This window comes from Camelina sativa, chromosome 12 (assembly GCF_000633955.1).
Source record: "Camelina sativa cultivar DH55 chromosome 12, Cs, whole genome shotgun sequence".
Taxonomy (NCBI): Eukaryota; Viridiplantae; Streptophyta; class Magnoliopsida; order Brassicales; family Brassicaceae; genus Camelina; species Camelina sativa.
In genome coordinates this window covers 22,900,524-22,914,079 of record NC_025696.1, presented here as the reverse complement: position 1 = coordinate 22,914,079, position 13,556 = coordinate 22,900,524, and the positions used below count along the sequence as shown (strand labels likewise).

General features: G+C 40.2%; 2 protein-coding genes across 2 annotated transcripts; both read right to left on the bottom strand.

The window, feature by feature from the left end:
* Positions 4,487–6,970, bottom strand: LOC104732472 (putative F-box protein At2g19630). Its single transcript, XM_010452023.1, has one exon. It carries the CDS (start codon positions 6,866–6,868, stop codon positions 5,651–5,653), a length of 1,218 nt encoding a protein of 405 aa, XP_010450325.1. The 5' UTR covers positions 6,869–6,970; the 3' UTR covers positions 4,487–5,650.
* LOC104733767 lies at positions 10,889–13,177 on the bottom strand. The gene is made up of 6 exons (XM_010453316.1): positions 13,078–13,177; positions 12,444–12,615; positions 12,232–12,358; positions 11,854–12,141; positions 11,526–11,756; positions 10,889–11,326 (listed from the first exon to the last, which is right to left on the bottom strand). Exons 1-6 carry the CDS (start codon positions 13,175–13,177, stop codon positions 10,889–10,891), a joined length of 1,356 nt encoding a protein of 451 aa, XP_010451618.1.

The window sequence follows — 13,556 nt, the reverse complement described above, 5'->3', positions numbered from 1 at the left end:
GCTCCGCGAGCTGACCTCAACGCTCCGCGAGCTGACTTCAACGCTCCGCGAGCTGACCTCAACGCTCCGCGAGCTGACTTCAACGCTCCGCGAGCTGACCTCAACGCTCCGCGAGCTGACTTCAACGCTCCGCGAGCTGACCTCAACGCTCCGCGAGCTGACTTCAACGCTCCGCGAGCTGACCTCAACGCTCCGCGAGCTGACTTCAACGCTCCGCGAGCTGACCTCAACGCTCCGCGAGCTGACTTCAACGCTCCGCGAGCTGACCTCAACGCTCCGCGAGCTGACTTCAACGCTCCGCGAGCTGACCTCAACGCTCCGCGAGCTGACCTCAACGCTCCGCGAGCTGACCTCCACGCTCCGCGAGCTGACCTCAACGCTCCACGAGCTGACCTCTATGCTCCACGAGCTGACCACCATGCTCCGCAAGCTAACCATTACACCGCTAACATACCAAGAGCTGAGCACAACGTTAATGGAAGGCCCCGTCTCTCGTCGATCATCGTCGGACCCAATGGTGAGCAGCCAAGGGTACATTTTCAGGCCAGTCAGGTCTCCGCAGATCAGCGTGCTGATCCAAGTCGCTCCGAGAATGCTGAGAATCACGCGCTACGGCAAGAACTTCAGCAAATGCAAGCTCAGCTGCAAACACTTACGATTCAGATGCACCGAGCAACAAGTGCAGCACCAGAGCTTCACGTCCTCCACCTGGTCTAGATAGGTTTGAACTCTAAGATGGCAGTACACATCCATTCCTTGGATTTCAACTTTTATGATTGTGTGCCTCTCGAGATTGTAGTAGAAAATATTGAAAATGGTAAATGGATAGCGTTCGGACAACACAATATCATTTGTACTAGTCAATCCAACAAAACATAACTCAGCCTTTGGAACTATATTCTTCCACAACGGGGGCAAGTCATATACGACCATTCATTTTTCTCAGCGTCTACCAGAACCCACAACTCAAGACTTCTAGTTTGGCTAGTAACTTATTACCCCTATCTGACTGAAGTGCACCTAATCTACCCTCATAGTTAACCAGAGTTGATTCACTAGACATTGCTATATCTTTCTTCACAAATCTAAACGTTTCAGACCTAACATCAAAGCAAACTATCGTAGAAACCCCTGAACGGTGATCATNTTGTTCGCGAAACCACTGGAGTCAATCCAACCGACCGTGAAGCCGTAGGCGCTACGCGTGTCGCTCCGACAAATGGCGGAACCAATGGAGCAATCCTTCCTGATCGAGTAGCTGTTGAAGACGCTCCAAATGGCCGCAAAGATATGGGCACTACGCGCGATATTTACCCCCGTCGATCATCCAGACACGTGAAAATCAGTCAAGCCGCGCTTGACGAAGCTGTACGAAGAACCTTGGACAAGATGAGCGGTCAAGCGGCGCAGATAGAATCGCAAGGACGAAATGACCATGCAAGGTATCATCGGCGACAGGAGGATGACGCATTGGCACCACGCACTCCACGAGCTGACCTCAACGCTCCGCGAGCTGATCTCAACGCTCCGCGAGCTGACCTCAACGCTCCGCGAGCTGACTTCAACGCTCCACGAGCTGACCTCAACGCTCCGCGAACTGACTTCAACGCTCCGCGAGCTGACCTCAACGCTCCGCGAGCTGACCTCAACGCTCCGCGAGCTGACCTCCACGCTCCGCGAGCTGACCTCAACGCTCCGCGAGCTGACCTCTATGCTCCACGAGCTGACCACCATGCTCCGCAAGCTAACCATTACACCGCTAACATACCAAGAGCTGAGCACAACGTTAATGGAAGGCCCCGTCTCTCGTCGATCATCGTCGGACCCAATGGTGAGCAGCCAAGGGTACATTTTCAGGCCAGTCAGGTCTCCGCAGATCAGCGTGCTGATCCAAGTCGCTCCGAGAATGCTGAGAATCACGCGCTACGGCAAGAACTTCAGCAAATGCAAGCTCAGCTGCAAACACTTACGATTCAGATGCACCGAGCAACAAGTGCAGCACCAGAGCTTCACGTCCTCCACCTGGTCTAGATAGGTTTGAACTCTAAGATGGCAGTACACATCCATTCCTTGGATTTCAACTTTTATGATTGTGTGCCTCTCGAGATTGTAGTAGAAAATATTGAAAATGGTAAATGGATAGCGTTCGGACAACACAATATCATTTGTACTAGTCAATCCAACAAAACATAACTCAGCCTTTGGAACTATATTCTTCCACAACGGGGGCAAGTCATATACGACCATTCATTTTTCTCAGCGTCTACCAGAACCCACAACTCAAGACTTCTAGTTTGGCTAGTAACTTATTACCCCTATCTGACTGAAGTGCACCTAATCTACCCTCATAGTTAACCAGAGTTGATTCACTAGACATTGCTATATCTTTCTTCACAAATCTAAACGTTTCAGACCTAACATCAAAGCAAACTATCGTAGAAACCCCTGAACGGTGATCATCGACCAAAGCTTGATAATACAAACAGCCATCAATGCATATCCCACGATATATAGGACGATGGGGTATACAACAATCAATCTTTCTCCATGAAAGTGTTTGAGTCCCTAATGTCAGAATTTGACACTCCTTACAGTTCCCTTCGTTTCTATGACGTGGCAAGGTCATGGACAATAATACCTTGAATAGTTACCAATGGGATCATAAACAAAAAAGCTTTTCACCTGAACCCTTGTCGTCTTCAATGCGGGTAAAGGTAAGGCTTGTCGTCCAGTGCTAGGTTTGCATATCATTGGTACTATTTCCTTCCCTCCCTCTAAGTTCCGCTGATATATAAGACAGACCAAACCGCCAACAGGAACACAAATTCGAGGGGAACAACAATCAAAGGGGGGCTTCGTGTGATAAGGCCGGGATACAAGAGAAGAGTTCTGATCTGGATTTTGGACCTGCGGTGCCGTGAAGAAGAACAACTCGTCGTTATTTGGGCTGGAGAACAAGAGTTTCGGGGGAGTTGTAGATCTGGTCAAGAATAACTCCATGAAATCTGTACGGAGAAGTATGGAAGACCATAGCTTCGATACACAACGACATCTCGCTATAGATTTCGTCGGCAATTTCAAGAGTATTTCGAAGATGAGATCAACTGGGATCGCATCTGAGTTTTCTCCACCATATATTGACTGACTTTGAAGCTCGTGAGTTGAGTGCAATAGGACCATCCTCCGAGACGTGTTGCTGCTGTGATTTCATGACGGAGAGACTGCGTTAAACCCTAAAGCAATGTTCTAAAGTTTTCTTTATGTACTAATCTATATCTTATTATATAAAGTTGGTTTTTCTCTCTTTTGTCTTTTCGTTCATAACATAAAATCTAAATTTAATACATCAATTAATTCTCTCATATTTTGTAATATTTTATTATTATTAAAAACAATAATTTACACTAAAATATAAATTAAAAACAAAATGAAAAAAAATACAACCAAAAAAAATATCAAAATGAAATATGAATAAAGGTAACATAAATATAAATTTTGATATTTCTATCATCACATATAATAATTGTGTAAATATTTGTAAAATACTAGATATAGGAGAAAAATAAAGCTATCATATATTTAATAGAACAACAATTACTATCAAGAGTTACAATTATTAGGATAAAGAAAAGAAAAGTTTTTTTTTTTCAAACAAACACAAAAATTTAAAGTTTTTTTTTTTTAATATCAAGAGGTTACGTTATTCAATTTCTCTTGTTAAATTATAAATTCATGTTCTCCATTAAAAGTTGGTGTATATTATTATTTTCAATTATAATATAATATAATTAATAATATATATATATATATATTTAAAATTTGAGACTATGTTTGTTAGTGTTAAATTATACATTCATGTTAAAGATTAGCACATATTGGTGATTCGGCAAATATTAAATAAATCATATTACCGATAAAAATTCATGTTTTTGGAAAATATTAAATAAATCATGTTTTTTGGCATTTTTTCTTCCAACTAAGTTTATAAATTTACTAATTTATAACTTTATCTCTATTTTTTTATCGGAAAAACGTCATAAAAACCTGAACTTTGCAAAAGTGGTGAAAAAAACATCAGCTTTGTATATGTTGAAATAAAGCTTTAATTTTGATTGACTTTTTAGTTTAATTCTAAACTTTTGTTGACTATAAGGCACGTAGTTAACAAAAAATAACAAAGAAGACGTTTGGACCGCTTACCTTTAACAACTATAGCAAATGGTACTATTTTAGTGTTGTTTTTAAAGTCAATAAAGCTATAGGGAGGATCCCTATATTGTTTTGTAAGATCGTGATCTGTCTATAAAAGTCACCGCTTAGACATAGTGATGTGATATCTCAAACGATCATCACTATCCTATATGGGGATGGACTTACAAGAAAGGCAACCAAGCATGAGCTTTTTGCCTCCGGGAAGTGTATCACTCCGGCCGATGACTCTCTCCAACGTCGACGACTACATGGTTTGGGCAACATGTTTAAAGTCTCCATGACTTTTAAAATAATAAACTTCTCAGACCTAAAATCAAAACAAACTATCATATACTCTTCAGAAAACATGTTGACACGAGCTATATAGTAGTAAACACCATTGATGCATATCCCTTGATTTTAATGTATGGGATCATGTGGTGAGCAACATTGGATCATTCTCCATGACAATTTCCCTGTTCCCAACGTCAGAATCTGATGCTCCTTACAGATCCCATCAAATGACCAAGTCATATACAGTACCTTGAATTGTTTCTTAACCGGATCATACCCAAAATAGCTTCTCAGCCCACTCCTCTTCCTCGTCTTCATTCTAGGTAAAGTTAAAGATTCTCCGGTGCTAGGGTTACATATAACCGACACCAACGCTGGATTTTTCCTTCCCTTTAAGATCCGTTTTTCAGTAAGACAGACGACGCCGTTGCTAGGACCAATGAGTCCACATGCGTTGGGGAAATGTGCAAGCTGATTGGCTTTGATGAGGAGACTGGTGTGAGGAGAAGAAGACCAACCCTTGGTTTGTTTCGCAAGCAAACAACAGCTGCGGGCGAGCTGATGTTTTGGTCAAGAACAACTCCGTGAAATCTGGAAGTCTAAGTATGGTGGCCCAGAACTTGGATACGCAACGACGTATAGCTATAGATTTCGACGGCAACATCGAGAATATCTCTCGTTAATGAGATCTGTTGGGATCGGAAATGAATGTTCTCTTTCACTAATTAAGTGAGGTATTCGATCGTGTATTGCGTCGTCGGGAAATGGTTAGACCATCCTCCGAGACGTGCCGCCGCCGTGATTTCATGGTGGAGATACCGAGTTTGCAATCTCCACTTCGAAAAAAAGATTGTGCATGCTTTTTTGTTTAAGGGAAACCCCATTTAGCCTAAAATTTAGGCCTAAATATCGGAGGTTCGTTAAAGCTGATCTAGCAATTATGTAAAGTGATAAATAAGATAATAAGATTCATTAAGTATCCACATAAGTTTCACAACATCACAGATTCACCGGAAACATAACATACATATCCAACAAGGAAACAAAATGATAACTTACCCAAGAGATGCGGAGAAATAACGACGACTCAAGTAAGATTCCCATGGTCTTTATGATGAGAACTTTTAAAGAGCTATGTTACACAACCTCTTCAAGTTATAAATTCCTAAAATGCTCGAATAAGCTCCACATTCTCCACATGGTTTGAAAAGTCGTCAACACTATCACCATAAAACCCTTTCATTCCTCTAACTCCAACTCTTACGACAGTGTTCTTCTCAACATTGTAGTAGAAAACATAGAAAGGCTTATACAGAAATGCCGGCACAAACACAAATTCATTTGTACCAACCACTCCGAAAAAGCGTAATGTGGCCCCCTCAACTGCATGCTGCCAAACAGGAGGATATAATACAAAAACATGCTTGGACCATTCCTTTTTTTCCAAGTCGTCGAGAACCCACAACTCAAAACTTGTATCTCTCCCATAAAAATATTTAGACATAAGGGAACCTAGTTTCCCATTGTAATTTATCAGAGTAGTTGCACCTTGCATCGGTCCACTGAAGTTCAGAAAGCTGAACTTCTCAGAAGTTAAATCAATACAAACTACCATTATTGATTGATCAAAACCCCTGTCGGCCGCACCTAGATAGTAGAAAACACCATTGATGCATATCCCTCCAGATTTGGGATAATGGGGTAAGCAACATTCGACCATTCTCCATGATGGTTTCCCAATTCCTAGTGTCAGAACTTGAAACTCGTCATATCTTTCATAATCTCCGCATACACCTGACATGTTAGCGGACAATACCTTGAACTGTTTCTTAACTGGATCATACCCCATAAACTTAGTCAGCCCAATCATATAGCAATCGGGCTTCACTACCGGTTTCACTTCCGGTAAAAGTAACGATTGTCCGGTGCTGGGGTTGAATAGCAACGACAACACTCCTGGAGGATTTCTCTTGATACCTCTAAGAAGGACGAAGCCGTTACTAATACCAACGATATCATATAATTTGAGGGAATGGGTAAAACGACTGGTGGCTACAGCAAAGGACGAGTTCTCAACAGGGTTTTGAGGATGCTGTAAGGAGAAGAAGACGAACCCATTTTCCTTTTCGTCGCGGAAGGCGAACAAGAGCTGCGGGCGGTCAGAATAAGATCTGGTCAAGTACAGCTCCGTGAAATCTGGGCGGCGTAGTACGGCGTTCCAGAGCTTCGACACGCAACGACATCTCGCTATAGATTTCGCCGGCAGCCACGAGAATATCTCCATCACGAGTTCGATTGAGATCGGCAACGTGTTTCCTCTTCCATTTACAAAGGTCATCGATCGCGTATTGCGCCGAGAAATGTTCTGACGCCGTGATTTCATGGTGGAGACTGGAGACACTGCAGCAAGAAGAACCCTAGACCCGCCTCAGATTCTTCAATGTACAAAAACAACAAAAAAATAATAATGTAGTCTCACTTTGCCCTAAACACGCAGTATAATAAAGTTTAGAGTTTTTCTCTGTTAATCAAAAATCTTTGGTTAAAAGAAAGCCCATCTAGCCCAAATGTTCAGGCCCGTTTATTGGATTAGGATTTATAAAAAAAAAAATACAAAATCTGGAAACATGCATTGACCAAGAATTCAGAAAAGAAGGCATTCACATTGTGATAATATTTAGGGGGTGTATTCAACTTGACATTTTAGGTGATTTGTATAAAAATTACAAATCTATGTTATTCAATTAGGGATTTTAAAAAGTCTCCTAAAATCCTCTGTTATTGAACTGATAATTTAAAATTCAACTTTAAAATCCACTGTTATTCAAAACAGTTTATGGATTTTGATTTTAATAAGTTTTAGGGATTCTGGAGGATTTGAGAGAATTTGTTTAGTTAAAAATACAGAAATCCAAATCTCATGGTTTTATGTGAGATTTGAAAGAATTTTACTATAAATCATATCAACTTTCCTAAAATCTATCAAAATTCCAAATTTCCTAAATCTCATAGAATCCTCCAAAATCATTTTTTCAATACACCCCCTTTAGTGTCTGGCCAGCAGGGGTGAGAATTTTGGTTAACCTTCGGGTTTGGTTTGGGTTCGGTTTATTCGGTTTTCATAAAACTCAACCAAAGTTAGTTTCGTTTGGTTTGTGTTCGGTTTGGTTTGGTTCGGATCAGTTTTAATTCGGTTCAAGAAAAATCAATTAATGTAAGAAACAAATTCATTGTCCTTTTTTTTTGTCAACAATTGGGCCACAACTGGCCGGCCCATTAGCCAAATTCCTACATTCGTAGAAAGCAGACTCGATCCCTGGTGTGATGGTGCCTTCTACAAATGGACTTACCTCCTGCCACTACACTAAGGTCACTTCACCAAATTCATTGTGTTTTGATATCCTAAAATAATCAACAACTTATAAATTGAATAATTCAAATAAACCACGAAAAACAAAACCTAAAAAAACCAACCATATTATAATCAGATGCCTATTAAGTAGAAGTTCACAACCTCCTTTTGGCAATATGCAATCGTGTGTAGTACTTGTGAGCTTAGAGCATGGGCATTGGTGTAGGATACATTTTGGTCCCTCAAATATAATAAGATTATTTCCAGAGTTTCTTAAGTTTGGTATGAGCATTGGTATCTCTCACAGTTGGTCCCCTGAATAAAATAATAATATTTTGGTCCCCTGAATAAAATAATAATATTTTAAATTTAAATTGTAGTGAGTCGGAGAGAAAACACAAATGAACTGGACGAACCGATTTTTGGGTTCGCCCTACCCAAACAATACCAACCACGCAGACGCTGCCACGTGTAAAGAAGGACGCAGCAAATTACGTCCCATTTGGAGGAACGTTTCTTCGAGAATTGGTTTATTTTGATCTAAATTTAAAATTTTAATACTGAAGGACGAACCAAACTAACGCTAATGTACTTGCTCTTACATATATCCAAATCTAATAATATTGATTAACATAAACACATTGGGTTATCGATAACCGTTCAGGTTGAGGAAAAACCTAACTAAATGGTTTGAGTGTATATTTGGATTTTGGTTTGGGTCGGTTTGAGTTTGGTTGGTTTGGTTCGGTTAAAATGCCCACCCGGCTTGTGATACCTTTGATGTCAAAGAACAAAAGAAAGGATCAATAAAAACATTTAATTCACAGTCTATATGCCCAAACTTTACTTTCTGTATAAATTCATACGAAGATGTGATGTAAAGCACTCTGTTTTTATTTTTCCTCTGTCGCTCTGTATTTGTGACCGTAATTTTAGTTTTCTACTGATGATATGAGTGTCTGTCTTGCCAAACAATTTCTTCTTAACCAAGCACTTCGCCTTCTCGGTATATTTTTCACCCATAATCTTTTTAGGCTTAGGAGTGTACTGAACATATTCTGTAGACTCTAGTGTTCAAACATATATATCCAGAAAAGAATCTCAAAAAATAACAGAATATAGTCATCCAATAAGCCAAAAGGAGATAAACTACAAGTTATGGACTGAATTAAGATCCCATGATCCTCATGATGACAACTGAAGAGCCTTAGTTCTAGCTAACGTTACAAAATCTCTCTTTAAGTTACAAAATCCTAAAAAGACACTTCCATAAGTTTCACATCTTCTATGTGGTCTACAAAGGTGGAAAAAAACTGTTATGTTAAAACGCTTCCATTCCCATTTCAGTTCTTCACGTGCCAGCACATTACTCATGCTTCTTCGCGCTTTTCTTTCTCATATTACATGCCTTAGAGAACCTATATCAGATGCATATCCCTTTATCACAGGAAACAAAACGTACTAATGTCCAATAAGCAAACAAAATGATAACTACTACACATGGTCATTAATCCTTGTGATGAGAATTTAAAAGAGCCAAACTAGCTATATTACACAATCTCAAGTTACAGATTCCTAAAATGCTCGAATAACCTCCACATTCTCTACATGATTTGCAAAGGCGTCAACACTATAACCTTCAAACGCTTCCATTCCTCGGACTCCAACTCTAACGACAGTGTTCTTCTCGACATTGTAGTAGAAAACATAGAAAGGATCAGACAGTGTTATCGGGACAAACACAAATTCATTTGTACCAACGACTCCTTTTGGAATCTGATCCTTTCTATGTTTTCTACTACAATGTCGAGAAGAACGATTGTTCCTTTTTCAATATTGTACTCGTAGATATATAAACTCCAACAAAGTAAAACTTGGCCTCTTCAACTACATTCTTCCACAAAGGTGGCAATACATATATGTATATGCTTGGACCATTGTTGCTTTTCGAAATATTAAAGAACATACAACATGATACTTTTTTACTTCTTCAATTCACAAAGGAAGACCTTGATCCACATGACCAGGGCCGGCTCAAACTTTACCTAGACCCAGTGCTATTTTCTAAAAACCCTCTAAACATTTACTATTAGTCATGTGCAGTGCCGGCTTTCCAATGAATGGAAAGCGTTTCATCATAACAGTTTTTTCCACCTTTGTAGACCACATAGAAGATGTGAAGCTTATGGAATTAAGGCTTATGAAATATGTGTCTTTTTAGGATTTTGTAACGTTAATTAAGGCTCTTCCATAACGTTAGCTAGAATTAAGGCTTTTCCACCTTTGTAGACCACATAGAAGATGTGCAGTGCCAGACCTAGTGCTATTTTTAGGGTTTTGTAACGTTAGCTAGAGTTAAGACATTTTAGGTGATTTGCACTAGTAAAAATAGAGCCTATAGCCATGGAATATTCCGTGAATAAGGTCATATTTTCGTGGCTATATGATCCAACAGACACGGCATGACACGGAAAAATATCGTGTCTATACGATCGTGGACTAAAATATTTCGTGGCTTTTCGTGACGTTATAGCCACGATTTTGGCACGCGTGTTTCGTAACAATATTTGCCACGGAATAGCCAGGCAGATTTTTGTGGTTATTAGCCACGATTTTGGCACGCTTATTTCGTGAGAGTAATTGCCACGAAATGGTCAGGCATATTTTCGTGGTCAGCTAGCCACGATTATGTTCATGTCTATTCAGTGACTATAGTGGACACAAACCACTTGTGTCTAAACAGTGCCATTTCCTAACCATGAACCATCGTGACATGGCCATTGTGACAAAATTACTATGTCACAAATATTTATGTGACTAATCGTGGATTGCAGATTCAATAAAATATTGAAACATTTACCCTAAAATTTCTAAATCTGAAACATGAAATAGAAATTATAAAAACTGAAAACGTGAAATATAAAATCTAAAATACAATATCATATATTTCCAAAGTTTTACAAAAAGATCCAAGAGATTCCAAAAAACTTACAAAAGCCGATTAAGTCTTACAAAAGTTGCAAATATTTTGCAAAGCTAAAAGATAAACAATCAAGCAAAGTCAGCTTGTTGAGCTTGAGTCAAAGGTGGAGTCGAGGTCGAGGCAATATTAGGCATTGTGGCATTCAGGGCAGTGGGATTACTAGGTGTTGCAGCAGGAACAGAAGGTTGAGTATGATTAACCTGTTGGACAGTAGCAGAATTCACCCCAAGAGCCTGTAGAATCACATTTAGTGAAGCTCGTGCTGCAGCCATCTCGTCCTTGAACTCACTCTTCAAGGCAACCATATCATCTTTGAGTGTTGTCATGTCAGCCTTGAGCGTTTCAACATTAGTGTTGACAGTTTCAGAGTTCTTTTCCAAGCCAGAGATACGCAAGTCTATGTCGAGATTGCGTTGAAGAGAAGCTGGGACAGTCTCAGAAGGATCGAAATCCCGGTATTGAACACTGCCTATTCCATAAATGCGTCCTTTGCTTGACTTACCCTGCTGTGAATGGATATAAAACCAAATGAGTATCAACCAACAATCAAAGACAAACATTCAGACCATAAGTCAAAAACATCTAGTCACAACAAAAACTAAATCAAAACAATTAACATTCTCTTATGGATTGTGAATGAAACGTGCATACATCATACAAAACATAATCCACGTAATACAAAAGTGAAAGTTATTTCAAGAGTACCTTGAGATATTCTTGGTTTAGCAGAATGTGGGTAGGAGTAGCATCACTTGAGTCAGTTTGGTTGACAGAAGTGGGAGATCCATCATCATTCGTAATCAGTGTAACAGCTTCCTCTACATCAAGTACAAGGGACTTAGCTCGTTCATCAATGAAAGTTCCATCTTTACGAGTGTGAGTCTTCCGCACAAGATCCGTGAAAGGTGGTGGTTGATCAAGACCAGACGCAATCATCTGCACAATAAAAGAGAAAAAAAAAACAGAAGTATATTTATTACGGATTTATACTAAGATAGAAACAAAAAAGAGAGGTTTAACAGTTTATCATTACCATATCATACTCAATCTTTAAAAAGTTCTGAGGACCTGCACAATGTTTGTGCATCCCTTTGCCATCAGGATCTGATGTACGAGAATTAGCAGCTGACTGGCTCCTCTGAATTGCTGCTTCGGTTGCCCATTGCTCCAGCAGTTCAGTCCAATCCTCATCATCAATGTACTTAGGTTTCTTACCTTCCCTCTTCTTCTTGCTGATGCGCTGACAGATTGTAGTTTGCGTATGCAGTTTCCAGAGGAAGTAGACCAGGTTATGAAATCGAGACTCCCAATAAAAGTTTTGCTACAACATTAAAAGAAACATTAGTAAATATGAGTAAGTAAACTTACAAATGTAAAGTAAGAAATAGTAGTATAAATTCTAAACACTTACCACAAAAGTTTGCCACCAGTTTGTTTTCCTCTCCTGAGGAACAAATTTCCAGCTTGACCATGGTCCCATGTAGTTGCCTTGCCAAGTTGTCCGGATGAATTTGTGGACACAGGGGTCTATACCAAACCTGGCAGAAGAAAAATGAGAATCAGAGACAAAAAAATTATACATTCATGCTATAGACATTCATAGAATTTTGCCTTTTAACTTACCATAAAGCACCATTGATTTTCCTTGGATGGAGGTGTGGTTGGCCTTCTCTTGAGGCAGCACGTAGTAATGCGTCTTCGGTTCTACGAGCGTAGTTGTTTGCAGCTGAAGATGCTGCGCTTGTAGATCCAATAGCTTCTAGAGGCATGGAAGGACCTGGAGGACTGGGAGAACCTAAAGGTGAAGACCTNTGATTCTTACATCAACAATTTGGCGCCCACCGTGGGGCTGAACGAGATCCTTTCATTTTGACGAGAAGAATTTCAAGAACAAGGCGTTTTCGGAAAACCAGNTGCATATCTGAAAACAAAGCATAACACATATCGTTTATACATTGAAACAGACCGAAAACCTAAACAAAGCAGAACTCTCAAACAGATCCAAAAACCTAAACGTTTATACATTGAAAGGGAAGAAACTCATATCGAGAAAGAGAAGAATACGATTTACCCGGCAGATTCAAGTCAGAAGTGTTGGATATGGGCTTTGCCCCCAACGTTCCTGAAGCCCAAACAGAAGATTCTGAAGAGATTTTGGGCCAAAAGTCTTGGATCAGGCCCAACAGGCCGCAGGGGCAAAATCGTCATTTTGCCTGAAGACAGAAGAAACCCTAGGTTAAGGTCCCACTATAAATACCTGACATCATTGTCAGAAAAGGGAATCCGAAATTCTGGGCAATTTGAGAGAGAAAAGCAATTATTTTCATATTAACTGCATTTAGCTCTGTAATCGCCATTTTTTCTGTAAACCCTTCTACAAATTCTACGTTAAATAAAAGGACCATATCCGATTCATCCCACTTTACTCTTATTATTTATATTGTCGATTTCATACATCAACAATTTGGCGCCCACCGTGGGGCCGAACGAGATCCTTTCATTTTGACGAGAAGAATTTGAAGAACAAGGCGTTTTCGGAAAACCAGAAGCATGTCTCAGACCAATCACTCAAGCAACGAAGGCGTGAACTCCTCCCCAGCCTGCGACGTGTCTCCTCCACGCACCGTATGGGGGCGCACCCGTGCGAGGACCAACCAACTCCAAGGCGTCAACAGGCCCGAAGCAGTAACGGGCGAGGACGCAACACTCACTGACCGCGCAGCCGTAGGCACTACG